Here is a 14,496-nt window from a genome sequence, read left to right on the forward strand (position 1 = left end):
TATCCTGCTGCGCTCAGGGTGGATGCGGTGGGTGTCAGACAGGAAAGGTTCGTCCCTGTGGCCACAAACTCAGCGTCGGGGTTAAGTCCCCTGGCGGAGGGCAAGGACACCTATATCCCTGGCGGCATTCCCCGCCCGGCTCGGGCAGGTGGCTATGGAGACTGACGTCCAGGGCACAGAGTTGGCCGAGCCCCAGGGTGGCTTTCATGGCCCAGGGGAGGCAGTAAGCACGCAGGAGCCAGCTCTGCCCTCGGATTAGGACACAGGTCGGCAGGACCAGCCTTTCTTGCCAGGACGTCAGGCTCTCATGGAAGCCCTGTCCTGGCACAGTTGTCTGCAACCGCATGAGGGCTGGAGGCTGGGAGGGTTTGAGGCACCAGCGGAAGGGGGGGGAGCATGGAGGGGGCTAGGCGCCCCCAAGGGATGGGCTGGCCATCGGCCCTGGAATGCCGTCTCCATGGCACTGTGTTGACTGGCATGCTCCTTAGCCATGCCCTGCCCTCATCCGGGTGTCTGCCACCAGGCAGGTGCGACAGCCCTCACCCCTCTGGGGCGACCATGCGTGCTCCTGTGAGTTCACAGGTGAGGCGGGCAGAGGGAAATAGACCTGTAGGTCCTGGCTGCACCTGCACAGCTTTCCTGGCACCAAGAGGGTGCCCGGTTCATACCATGGGCCTTGTCTTTACTCCTTTCTCATCCAAATCTCCTTGCTTTCCAAGGCTTGTCCTTGAAAGCCTCGAGTAAGTGACGTGCCTCCGAGCCCCAGTTTGAAATCTTAGCCCAGGGACCCCACGTGGCAACAGGACCAGGAAACGCACAATGCCCCTCCCCTGCCAGTCTGAGCCCGTTCCTCCCCCGGGAGGCAGCTGAGGAACGGGAAGACTCCTGGTCCCCCTGCCTGCGGGAGACCCGGCTGCCTCCCAAGGAGGCCTACGCACGCTGGACACCCGAGGGGGTGCCAGTCACCACCATGGGCACCTGGGCCCCGTTCACTCCCGCCCCGCGCTCACCTGGTAGGCAGCTTGCCTCATGAACTGCTTGGCGGGCTGCTTCCAGATGGCAGGCACCGTGATGACCCATCTGACATCAGAGTTCTCGAACTCCGAACCCGCCTGGTCGCTCAGCTCCTACAACCAAGGAAAGGGCGGCAGGTCAGGCGGTCGTGGCTACATTTACTGAGAGTTTACCCTGCATCAACACTGTTATACCTCCTCTGCAGTAATCCCTCCAAGAATGCTGTTAGGGAGAGATTATAACTGTGCCCCTTTCCTGCAGGTGGCACACTCAGGCTCGATATGCTGTCTTTCTGATGACTACACGGCTAGAAGGGGGCAGAGCCAAAATCTGGACTCAGCCCCAGGCCTATCTTGACTCTAAAGGCCAATGTCTTCACTAAATTGCAACACGTGGTCTCATATCTAGAACAGTGTCTGGTGGCAACTGTCAAGAGTCGTCACTGTCATCTTCCTCCCCTCCAGCCCAGCACGTGAGGGGATTTTCCTGGTGGGACAGGAAGGATGTAAATGGCCTAAGCGAGAACCATGCTGTCCTTAGCTCTGGGTCAAGGTTACACCATGTGGGTAAAGGGGATGGGCAGAAGCCTCAGAGGTTTCCACCGGTCCTGCGTAGACAAAAGTATGTCTCTAGCATAGTGCCGACTCAGTATTTCCAACTGTAAAATGGGGAGAATAAAACTAACCCCCGGCAAAAGCGGCAAAATTAAATGAGAACACACGTGGGACATCTGGCACGGAAAAGACCTCTGATAAATGCTGCTTCCTTCCTTCCTCTCCCCTCCTGTAGCCACGGTCACCAGACAGACCTGAAATCAAAGCGAAACGCACACCAGGGCACTTCTGCACCAGAGTCGGCGTCGTGAACGTGGCTCAGAGGAACCGGCTGGTGATTTTTGTTTTTCCTGGTGGATGTCACACTTTCCCTATTGTTTCAAATGGTTATCTGGGGACTGACCCACCCTCTCACTGAACTAACCTCCTCTATGATCTGTAAGCTTCTTTTTTTTTTTTTCATTTTTAATTGTGACAAAATTTATTATTTTTAAGTGTATAGTTCGGCAGTGTTAAGTGTATTCAGCAAACTTTTTCTTTTTCCCCGCTTTGGGCCACCGTGAAATAGCCGATTTGGGGGTTTTGTTTCTGGTTTTTTGTTGTTGTTTTTTAATCATGTGTTATTTCCTTGCGGGTCTGCCCTGGGCATTAAAGCAGGTGAGCGTGTGAGTGTTGGGAAGGATTCTGAGCTGCCACCCAGGCCATTTCAGACTCTGAGCAGGAAGAGTCGGACCTGAATGATGGCCTCCCTGGCTGCAGGGGAAGTGGCTTAGATCGGCCTCCACCAGCGGCTGGAGGACAGCTGGGAGGGGGGGATCCTGACATTAACGAACGTCTCCCTTGTCCTGCACTTGCGCTCGCTTCCTTCGTGACCGAGACCACCACACACGCCACCCGCCCCCCAAATGCCAGGCCGCCCCTTGCGAAGGCCTCGCTCCTGTAAATCTCCTTGAGCAGATTTCTTCATGGAATTTCTTTTTTAAAAATATATATTGATTTCAGAAGGAAGAAGGGAGAGGGAGAGACAGAAACATCGATGATGTCTCCTATGGGGGATCAAGCCCGAAAACCAGGCATGTGCCAGGCCGGGAATCAAAGCTCGACCGCCTGGTTCAAGGGGCCACAGCGTTTTCCCGGCGGCTGTGCCATTTTCCAGTCCCCCCTGCAGTTAGGAGGGCGCATCCTGCTTTCTCCCTCCAGGCACAACCTCGGTGGCGGGTGCCCCACCGCCACCCCCACCACAGGCACCTCCACGTGTCCTACCTTCAGCGCCTGCTCCTTAAAGTACTGCAGGGCATAAGCAAAGATTTCTAGGGCTTTGATCTTCTTGCCGTTGGCTGCTGTCAGGTCTGTATCCAAGGTGAGGTCCTGGCAGGGAGAGGAAGGAGACAGTAAGAAGACAAGGAGAGAGCTGAAACCAGTTTGGCTCAGTGGATAGAGCGTCGGCCTGTGGACTGAAAGGTCCCAGGGTCGATTCCAGTCAAGGGCATGTACCTGGGTTGTGGGCACACCCCCGGTGGGAGGGTGGGAGATGTGTAGGAGGCGGTTGATCGATGTTTCTCTCTCATTGATGTTTCTAACTCTCTATCTCTCTCCCTTCCTCTCTGTAAAAAAATCAATAAAATATATTTTTTTTGGTGGATTAAAGAAGAAGACAAGGAGAGACAGCCTTCCAGCTTCTGGACAGCTGCCTGCAGCTGCAGGGGACGGGGGGAGGGCGGAGGGGGGAGGGGAACGAGGTTGGTGGCCATATTTGTGTTTCCCAATGTGTGAGAGGCAGCCCAGGATGCGAGTTCCCCAAAACAGGCCTGGAGCAATGTCCTTGCACTGTGCAGGCGGCCCTGGCTGCTCCCCTCAGCCCCACCTCCGCTTCTCCCTCCTCCCTCCCCTCCCTCCCTCCCGGATCCGCTGGGAGCGAGGTTTCAGGGCAGCCACAGCCCAGGAAGAGAGAAAGGCAGCAGGCACTGCTGGTGCAATTTACATGTTATTTGCACTCAGGACACACATGGTCACCCTCAGAGCCCGCACGGAGGCCTACATAATCATGCCAACTCACTGACATGCCCGATGCTGAACAGACATGAAGCGTTCGTTCCCCAGTGAGCTGCCAACCAAGTCCCCAAAATAGAAGAGCTCCTATTTTAAGGCTCTGCAGCCTGATCCACTGGGAGCCCAGCATCGCGCCTCGCTTCCCCGCCAGGAACGGAGCAGGTGTGAGTGCAGTCCTCGGGGGGGAGGCTGCTCTGCGGATGCTGTATGGACTGGGGTCATTCAACAATGAGGAGAAACATCCCCCCGAGTGGGGGTGGGCAGAGAGAGCCCCTGAGCATCTGGAACCACCAGGCTCATTACTGCTGGGGAGTCAGCGGGGCCTCCGGATCGATCCCGCTAGCTCCCCGTCCCAGAAACATGGCCGACACCTGGAAGCCACAGGCTCAGAAGTTTAAAAATTCCTGTGTGTCCACCTGCGCAAGCTGAGGCGCAAGCACTGAATCCCCTCAGCCGAAAAGGGAGGCTGTGTCTCTAGCAGGAGCCTGTCTGCTTCGTAGAGAGACCATCACCCCATGAGCACTGAGCCCTGGGAAGTAGGGTGCTGGGGGCTGGGTTTCCCATTAGTACCTGTTCTGTCATCTGCAAACACATAACAGCGACGAATGAAGGCAATCGGAGGAGCTAGCAACTGACTGGGACTTAGAAGGACCAGATGGCTCTAGAGCTCTGTGTGTTCTGATTCCTCTTCTCCTTACAAAACCCCCATGGCGAAGGCACTGTCAGGGTGTCCATTGCACGGATAAGGTAAAGCAAGGCACAGAGAGGCCGGGGACTGGGATTAAGCATCTGGAAGGGGCCGAGGCAGGACTTAAACCCAGGCTGCCTGCCCTAGAGTCCTGGCCTTACACACCATCGCCATCCTGAATCTCTATGGAATAACGTGTTTACACGGAAACAGTTCTCTCCTCTGGCCCAGCCTTTTCCGTGCAGCTTGAGGGGGAGGCCGTCATTGACCTGGACAGTGTGTCGGGAGCAGCCCTGCCAGCTGCTGGGCACTTGATTTCCTGAGCTGCCCCCTCCCCCATGCAAAGGGTTAAGGGGCCACTCGTTACTTCCAGAATGGCTACACTGCCCTCATCCCCCCAAAGGCCCCGTCCCCACGTCCCTCCTTCAGGATCCCCTAACCTCCCAGTAATCCAGCAACTGAAGGGGGCCTCCTATCATTGGGTCCCCAGCTCCCTAGGCCAGTGATGGCAACCCTATGACACATGTGTCAGGTAACACGCATGTCAGAGGTGACACGCGAACTCATTTTTTTGGTTGATTTTTCTTTGTTAAATGGCATGTAAATATAGAAAATAAATATCAAAAATATAAGTCTTTGTTTTACTATGGTTGTAAATATCAAAAAATGTCTGTATGTGACACGGCACCAGAATTAAGTTAGGATTTTTCAAAATGCTGACACGCCGAGCTCAGAAGGTTCGCCATCACTGCCCTAGGCCCATGCTCCTCTCAGCATCCACTCTGATTGGTCAGTTTCCCAGGCAAACAAGCCATTAAATAGTCTCAACATCTCCCCGCCCACGTGTCCATCAGAAAGTGCTGTGTGTTCCACGAACGCACTGGGTGCTCAGGTCATTTCTAAAATCAAGGTCAATGGACGTGAATGTCTGCCTGGGAGGAACCCCAGAGTCCCTGGGCTGGAAAGCGCCCCCACCCGCAAGACCGGAGGGACCCCGGCTCTCCGATGCGGAGGACCTGGGGCCGGGGGAGGCCCGCTTACCCCCGTCGTGTGCAGCTTCATCTTGAACTTCTCCAGGTACAGCCACTGCTTGGCCTCGTTGGGGTCCAGGTCGTGGTAGAAGTCCCTGGCAGCGTACCCGAAGCTGTGGAACTTCCTCTCGGGGGTCAGCAAGATGGTGGTGGGGGTCTTCTGGTTGGACACCCCAGGGTCACCTCCTTCCCACCGCCTGCCACCAAGGAAAGGCAGAGGTTGTGGCACCTCCTTCCCAAGTCCCAGGGAAGGGCCCCAGGGTCAGAGAAGGCAGAGGGGCCAGCGGGAGCGGGTGGAGGAGGGAGGCTGTGGGCTCAGGAGAAAGTCGGAGGGGCGACAGGCAGCTGGACCTCGGAGGAGGAAAGGACGCGCGGGCTGCTCAGAGGTGGCTGGCGTGGGCGCGCGTGGGCTGGGGAACAGAAGGGTAAGTGAGAAGGGTGACTGTACCCATGGGGAGTGTCAGAAACGGCTTCAGGAAGGAGGTGGGGCCCAAGCTGAAGGGAACTGAGGAGAGATTCCATAGTGAGTGACGGGAGCCACAGAAGGTGTTAGACACCCCAGCTTTGGGGGGCATGTCAGGGTCAGTGCTGCTGCTGACCGAGCCAGCCAGACGAAAGGAGGGAGGCTGGAAGCCGGGAGGCTGAGGAGGCAGCTCAGGCCTCCCCTGGGAGCAGAGGTGGAAAGCCAAGGAAGAGAGAGCGGGGAGGATGGGGGGGGAATGGATGGTCTAGGGCAGCGGTTCTCAACTTGTGGGTCGCGACCCCTTTGGCGGTCGAACGACCCTTTCACAGGGGTCGCCTAAGACCATCCTGCATATCAGATATTTACATGACGATTCATAACAGTAGCAACATGACAGTTATGAAGCAGCAACGAAAATAATTTTATGGTTGGGTCACAACATGAGGGACTGTATTTAAAGGGTCAGAAGGTTGAGAACCACTGGGCTAGAGGGAGCACCGAGCTGAATGGACACAGTGGTGAGCAGGAGCCAAGGCGTCCCCGAGGTGAGGTTGCAAGTGTGGGCGCTGGAGGGGAAGGTGCCCTTTACAAAAACCAGGAGCCTGGACAGGGAGGCTGCAGGGAGCGGGGAGTCCGGGTGAACGTGGAGACAGCGTACAGGAGGGAAAGCACCTCGCGCCCTGGCCACCTGGGGAGGTGGCTGCACTCCTGGCTGAGTTCACATCTGCTCCCCAACTGCATCACTAAGCCCCGGTGGGCCATCACGTCCAGATGGAGAGCCAGCCCCCACCTGCATTTGCCGCCCAGAGGGGAGTGGGCTTGTGCCTGGCGGTTTCCCAGTCAAGCTCCAGCGGGGAGCAGGCCCTACCCAAGGAGCTAAGTCCTCATGGTGACCCCCGAGACACAGGGCTGATCACCATCCTGGGCTGACACTGGGCACAGGGCACTGGCCAGGGGAGCACCCACACACCACCTTTCACAAAGGGCTTCCCATTACTGTCATCAGGACACTCGTGTCAGAAACGACCGCCCGAGCTCTCCCCTCCCTGTGTATTCCTTCGTTCCCACTGAAATACAATAAGTGAACCTTCTCCTTCACAGCTCCGTCCGTCTGTCCCGCGAGTATGTCCTATGTTCTGATTGAAGCAAAATTCAGGAGGAACCTCCTTCCAAATCCTACAACTAAGATGACATCTCTCAGGCCCTGGACACGGCCCGTGTTTTAGGAGATTCCTCCCCAGCAAGTTCAGTGATGTCTGCTCTTTCTCCCACTTTCATTGCATGACCACCTCCTGGAAATAGCATTTCTTAAGACAACTGCGGAGACACTGACCAGCACTGATTCCAGCTTTTAACACGTGCTCTTTCCACTCGGGGCTTCCGTCTCGGAGACGGCGGAGCAGGGAGACCCTACGCCTGTCTGGCCAATCGGAGGCAGGATCCTGGCTCAACAGGCCGTGCTGCCTCGGGGTCACCTAGAGATGAGGTGACACCACGGGTCTCCGGAGCCTCTAGTGCGGGTCCCTTAGCTGAGTCACAGCTGCTTTTCCAGAGGAAAGGCGGGGCCTAACCCAAACCGGGTGGGGGTTACTTTTATTCCAACTTGTCTTGTCAACCGCACTTTAAAAAAATGCCTAAAACCTTACCCCGAAGCGATAACTAAATTCCACAACTACCAGCGAAGGGAATGGCCAATCACAATGTATCTTCAGAGCCATATTGGCTTTGGAAAATTGGGGTGATCAGTCCCTGGGTCCCAAAGCTTCGGGGCTGAAGACTGCGGGAAGGCCCGGCCCAGACCAGGGGAACAGGCCTTGGTGCCGGACAGGCCAGAATCTTCACAGACAGCCCGTCACGTGTGGACACGGTGGGCACCAGAGTGTGCCGGCCGCTGTGAGCACAGGGTGGACACAGGGAGTGTCCTGAGAGCGCGCCCCAGGAGACTCAGGGCAACTTCAGGTGACCCCTCGCTTGGCTGCCATTCCCCGCTCTGCTTCCTCTCAGGCATGGTGCTTTCTGCGCTGGTCACGTCACCCGTGACACTTCCGCACCTGGAAGAGCTGGCACCTCCCCGCTTACACTGACAGGAAGTCTCACTTCATCTGCACGTACACCCTGCGAGGCAGGTACGGTCAGTCTCCCCATTTCACAGATGAGGGAACTGAGGGTTAGAAAGTTTAGCAATTGCCTAAGCTCCCACAGTAAGTGCCCACCCCGGACACCTGTAAGTGGGCATTCCACCCCCCAGGCTGCACGCCGGAGTCACCGGGACAGGTTTCAAACGCACCAGCCATGCCCTTCCCAGACCAACTAGTCAGAATAAACCAACACTGTCACGGACCACGACCCTGCAGCCCAGAGACCAGAGTGGCTGCCCCGAGTGGCACAGTGAGTTTGGGCCGAGCTGGGCCAGAGTCCAGGACCCAGCGCCTGCGCCTGCCCACCCGAGCACTCGCCTGCCCACCCGAGCACTCGCCTCATCACGTGAATGCACTCCGGCTCCTTGGTGAAGCTGTAGGCGTAGCCGCTAGACGTGGTCCCGAAGTCGATGGCCACCACCACGAGAAACGTCTGCTGCTCCGAGACGCTCGAGTCGGCATCGTTCTGCAGAGGCACCGAGTAAGGTGTTGGGGAGGGGTCGCCACGCCTGGCTTTCAGGAAGATGCCCCAACTGGTCCCTCCCTGCCCCGCTGTACACCCACTGCCCAGGACAGTCGCTGTCTGGCTCAAGCCCTGGGGAGAGGGTAGGCCAGCCTCAGCTCGGGGAGGCACCCCTAAGTGAAGGGCCAAGCCCACAGCTTGCCACCACTCCCCTTTATCAACTGTGCATGCGCGTGGCTATTATAGACACCACCACCAGGGCCGGAGCCCAGTGGTTCTGAGTGACAGCCTTCCTCCCACTGTTCTCCCCAAGTCCCCGTGCAGACCCGCAGCCACTGCCCCGAGGGCTTGACCAGCTGTGTCCGTGCCCCTCCCAGGTGACCACTCCACCTGCTCCGTGTGTCAGGCCTGGGCGCAGGGCTCCACATGCCAGGGGCCCTGCTGGGTCCTGCCATAACCACGCATGACCCTGATGAGTCCTGTCCCCTCAGGGATGCCCCCACCTGCTTGCCCATGCTGCCACCCAGGCCACTGGCTCCAACGGCACCAGCCACACAGGCCCAGGGTGGGACAAGGACTCGGGAGGGCTCACATGGCTGGTACCAGGACCACTTAATCTCCACCCAGGAACATGACAGGCTGCTCAGCTGTCTCCTCTTGCGAACAGACCCACAAAGCCAAGATAATGAGCACACACTCCCACACACATGTACACATGTCTTACCACGATGTGGGAGGGGGACAGAGGCGTGATCCCTGTGTCCCCGAGACTCCGGGCAGGAGATGAGTATGCAGACGTGGGGGCCGTTTCTGGAAAGAGAAAGACAAAGCACGCTCCTTAGGGGTGGTAGGGACCGGCCCGGCGAGCAGGAGCGAAGCTGCGTGGTGGCCAGGCTGACCCCAACCACAAAGTTCAGGTGTCAGCACCCCCTTACATTTAGTATTTAAAACTTGACCAAATGGGCCCTAGCCAGTTTGGCTCAGTGCATAGAGCATCAGCCCACAGACTGAAAGGTCCCGGGTTCGATTCCTGTCAAGGGCACATACCTTGGTTACAGATTCCCCGGCCCTGGTTGGGGTACGTGCAGGAGGCAACCAATTGATATGTCTCTCTCACATCAATGTTTCTCTCTGTCTCTCCCTCTCCCTTCCACTCTCTCTAAAAATCAATGGAAAAAATATCCTCGGGTGAAGATTAACAAAAAATAAAAATAAAATAATAAAATAAAACTTGACCAAATAAGACATTCCTTTTCTCCCAGGGACCCACAGTCCTCTCAGTAGGTGCCATCCAACCGCCACTTAGCAGGGCGTCTGCCAGTCCCCAGATCGCCCCAGTCCTGGCTCCTGCCCCCGCAGACCCAGCTCCTAACCAGCCTCCATGTGGATGGGAGGAACCTCCACCTGAAATGACGTGTGAACGTTCATGTGCACTTTCCAGGAAGAGTATCCGCAGCCCCCCGGTTCCCTGCGGGCTGTGGGACCCTACCCCAAAAGGAACAACCCCTCACGTAGGCATACAGGCCACGAGCGCACCTTCCCGAAAGAACTTCCTTCCTGGTGGAGGCATCGTCTCCTGCCTCCCTCTGGCTTGAGACCCCGCCAGCCTATGGGGACCTCATCTCTCTTCCGTGACACTGAAGGGTTCTGACTTTCAGTAAGAAAATCCACAGCGGAAAGACGGGTAGGCTAGCATTCCTGGGCCCCGAAGACAGGCCCCACCACAGATTCGAGGCCAAACCGGAGAAGCGCCACCAGCGAAGCTGCATGAACATCGTTCTGCCAACCGCCCGGCTGCTCCTGCCATTACTCAGGCGCGGATATCTGTCCTGAAACCGGGCACAGGCAGGGGCTCTCACCCAGGAGTGAGCACCCAGGAGAAGTCACACTGTGCCCGGTCAGTGCCGGAGGCTCCGCACGGCTGTCCCTTCCCGCTGCCCAGGACTGGCAGGGCCACAGATCAAGACTGTGGGCTCTCACTGCAGAGACGATGCCCGACTCTGGGCACCTACAAATGCCAGGCGCCATCCAGGGTGCTCTACAAATACAGCTCCACTCAATACACAGCCTAGTACCTGGGAGGAAAAAATGGTAACTTGCTAAAATAAAACTTGTGCTCAAGGAAACCCAGAGGGTGGGGGTGTCTGTGAAGGGCCTGTCTGCTTCACAAGACCAGGAGCGGCTCCCTCAGCCTCCACTGTCAACCACTGGGTAGTCCCACGCCCTTGCCGATTCTTTTTTCCTGCTTGGTGAGAACTCAAACAGCATCCTGGCCGTGGGTGCCGAATGGGCTGAGGGAATGGCACGAATCATGCAAGAGTGAACGTGAGCCATCTTACATTTATTATATTTTCTTTTACTTTACCACAACAAATATTTTTTATTTAAGAAAATCAACTTGCCCATCTGAGAGGGGGAGCAATGTCTGATTCCTATTAGCACCCAAAGCTCAGTGCTCTTGGAAGGAGGATGGGGACAGAAGCTAGGCTCCTGGACCAGCCTGCTGGTCTCTTCCTTCTTTGCTGCTCTCCCAGCACAGGGGCATCCGCTGCGATAAAAGCTGGGGGATTTGGCCTCTCCACCAGGGGTCCAGCCAGATGGCCCTGTCCACCTGTTGGGGAGACGTCTGCCCTGCCATGGCCCTCGGGGCAGCCAACGGAGAGATGCCATCCTGCACTAAAGCCGCCCTCTCCCCACCTGCTACCTGGAAGGCCTACGGCCATGTGTCCACGTTTGCACAGAAGGTCTTGGAAGAAACCAAATGTCTAATTACCCAGAAAATCTGGTGTTGGCAATTAGCAAACAAGCTATTAGCTGCAGACATACCATCCAGCCCGCCGTCGGCTTGGTTCTAATTATCCCATCACTCAGCCCTCCTCAGAGCATGGCCCACTGACTAGCAAAATTGCATGTGTTGGGCCACACAGGCCTCGGGCCCCGGAGGACTCCAGGATATTCCGGGCAAGAACCAAGGCCCTGCGGGGTTCTCCCTGTGAACCCCTCCCCCTCTGTCTCTGTTCAGTAGGAAATTAATCATTTGACTTGCTGATCACTCAACCAGGCCTAGTAGAGGCCATTAAACTTCACGGACTTCTTCCATCCGAAATTAAAATGCAGCTACGCTGTGTAATGATTTAAAGTGATCTGCAAAAAAAAAGGCATGCAGCAAGATTTTTATAGATATGTGACTATCATGCACACCCACATCTACAGCTCTCCACATCCCAAATCAAAGATAAGCCACTGCTTAATGTGCATCAGTCCAGAGCAGGAATATACAAAGCCTACAGTGACAACTTTGTTCTCAAGCTAATGTTTCTTTATTTATCTATTTAGGATGTCAAAGGGGTGCTTAAAAATTCTTGGGGAGCCCTAGGCAGTTTGGCTCAGTGGATAGAGTGTCAGCCCTTGAACTGAAGGGTCCCAGGTTCAATGCCAGTCAAGGGCTCGTACCTCAGTTGCAGGCTTGATCCATGGCCTCGGTCGGGGCTCGTGTGGGAGGCAACCAATTGATGTGTCTCTCACACTGATAATTCTCTCTCTCTCTCTCTCTCTCTCTCTCTCGCTCTCTCCCTGTCTCTCCCCCTCCCTTCCATTCTCAAAATCAATGGAAAAATATCCTCGAGTGAGGATTAACAAAAAAAAAATTCTTTTTAATTATTGGGGAAAAGAACATGGAGAAAAGCCTCCTTTAGCCCTGAGAGGTATGGAAAGTCTGGCATGCTAATGGCCCCAACAAAGCTTGAGAGCTTCCATTCGGTAAATCAGTGGTTAGGAATAAACACAAGGGGGTCAGTGGAATATTATCTACTGATCTAAGAGTACTTGACAGATCTATGCTAACAGACAACAAGAGAGAGTTGATGCATGAGGTGTCTATATATACAAAGTACATGTTGTATGACCTGGCTCCCAATACACAGGGGCCATGATCCCTTGTAAGACATTCTGTCATTAGCTGCAGCCCCGTTTATGCTTCTGTGCAAAGCCAGTACAAGAACATCTGCCCGTGACTGCTCCCACTTATGGGCTATTCCAGGTCAGTACACACAGGGCGACATGGGCACATCGGGAAGAGGAGAGAAAGGCAAAGCTAAAAGCCCAGCAAGAACGGATATGTGTAGAGTGCAGGCTTGGAGGAGAGAAAGGAAGCGGATGAAAAGAAATTGAGACCCATCTCTGAAGGTAGGGAGAGGAGGAGAGATGAAAGGAAACTGCTTTACCAGGGAGTGTAGTCAAGGGCAAAGCCAAAAACTCCGGGAGTTTGAAGACAAACCTACCACACTGTTCCGAGTAGATTAAACAGACACTCAAAGCATCTCACCCTTCAAGCACTAAGTTACCCTGAAATGCAGTAACACAGAGGTATTTGATGGTTTCACATCAAAAAATTGGAACAACACCATTTCAGGAATGCAAACTCTGAGTCACACAACCACGGTTTCTTGAAGCAAGGGCCACTGCAGCTTTCTGGTCAACCAACAGAGAATTATTGTCGGATCTCCTTTGCTACCAGTTTTAGCTAACTTAATAGCACTTCTGTCTTGTATATTTACTGTGCAATCCTTTTTAATTTAGTGAATATAAAAATGAGTTGATTTGGCGGTTTCTAGGTTCACTCTTAACCTGGGACCCAACCCCCAACACATCACTTTTAAAATGATTTTTTGCACCAAAAGGGGATATATAGATAAAATTAAAATATTTTTGAAGCAAAGTAGAGGATCTAAATAAGTAAAAGTATGACTCGGGACTTTTATAGGTAGTTAGGAGGAACTAGTTTAACTGGTTAGGTTAATGTTCATTGTGCTTGCCTTCATGGTATAAAAATTAAACAACAGGTTTCAGTGGGGTTCCTGATATAAAATGCGACACTTAAAACTCAGACACATTGTATTTGCTCCGGGCTCAAATGGCTTTAATCAAAGCAGAGGTTCCAAAAATAAAAATGGGTTGGATAAAGATATGTCAAAGACAGCCATAATTCAGAAACTTGCTTGTTGCTCTTCTCTGCTGGAGACATTAGTCAGCAAATGGCTGTCAGCAGAACTGTAGACTTTGCGAGATACAGTAAATCGATCCTGCTCCATAAACACAACATTTTAAAGGATGAAGTCTGAACCACGGGCCTGCCTTTATTCTACAAGGCTCCAGGCTCAAGCGAAATGACAGGTGGTCTCAACAATGGTGACTCCCTGGCTCCCTGTAGGGGGCGTGCAGGAGGCAGGTGGTGGATGTCTGCTGTTTCACTCTCACATGGAGGTTTCTCTCTCTACCTCTCCCTGTCTCTCTCTCTCTCTAAAAAAAAGGGGGGGGGGAGGAAGGATTTTTAAGGTCATTATGCTTTAAACATTCAATAGATGTTTTCATTCTTTCCTCCTCCTGGCTCTGAGATGACAGGTAGTTGCTAACAACTGCCTAAAGTCAGGCTATTTGAAAAAAGCTCTCCAATTCTCTCTCCTTGCATGCTCTTCCGCAGTGTCATTTTGAAAACTGATCGGTGCAAGGTCATGTGTAGGTTACTGGCAGATATCTTTTAAAAAGGAAAATAAAAGAAATTTATTACCCTTTAACAGGCTCCATGGCTAGCTGAACTAATGCATTATTACCGTAAGCTGAACAGCCATTTCAGTAAATAATTTATGGATTTTTTTTAAATCATCTCAGCTGATGTCCAGAGTAAATGGAAATTTTATTGCATGAACTGGGAGACCCTCCTGGCTGCAAAGAATACCGAGTGTGAAATAGTCGCTCTCCAAATGCTAAACAATAATTATGGAAATGAGCATTTGCAGTGGCAGAAACCACAGCACCTGGCACAGGCTCAGAGTGAGAGGCTGTGCTTGGCCCATCCTGACCCTGGGCAGCATCTTCCAGTTACACCCCTACCCCCACCCCAGATGGTTTGGGAGATGAGCTGCCCCAGAGAGAGAGAACTGGGGCAGCTGGCATTCCCCAGAGACAGTGAGATCCCGAGCCCCTATAATCCCAGGTGGTGAGTGGGGCAGTTCGCCGTCTCTGTCAACCACAGGTTCACATGCACATGTGTGTCCAGGCCAAGGCTGGGGGAGGTGCGGAAAGGTTTCTACAGGTCTC

General features: G+C 54.2%; 1 protein-coding gene across 1 annotated transcript in view; it reads right to left on the reverse strand.

Moving 5' to 3' along the window:
- The window catches only part of HSPA12A (heat shock protein family A (Hsp70) member 12A), a gene marked incomplete at its 3' end in the record, with an annotated part of 120,040 nt that overhangs the window by 14,844 nt on the left and 90,700 nt on the right, over positions 1–14,496 (reverse strand). The window contains exons 4-8 of the mRNA XM_015572449.1: positions 9,125–9,210; positions 8,276–8,403; positions 5,347–5,533; positions 2,832–2,936; positions 1,011–1,127 (exon numbers count right to left, since the gene is read on the reverse strand). Of these exons, the coding sequence (XP_015427935.1) occupies positions 1,011–1,127; positions 2,832–2,936; positions 5,347–5,533; positions 8,276–8,403; positions 9,125–9,210 (623 nt within the window). The remainder of the gene's footprint in view (positions 1–1,010; positions 1,128–2,831; positions 2,937–5,346; positions 5,534–8,275; positions 8,404–9,124; positions 9,211–14,496) is intronic.

The sequence above is a fragment of the Myotis davidii genome, unplaced genomic scaffold, assembly GCF_000327345.1.
Source record: "Myotis davidii unplaced genomic scaffold, ASM32734v1 scaffold72, whole genome shotgun sequence".
Taxonomy (NCBI): Eukaryota; Metazoa; Chordata; class Mammalia; order Chiroptera; family Vespertilionidae; genus Myotis; species Myotis davidii.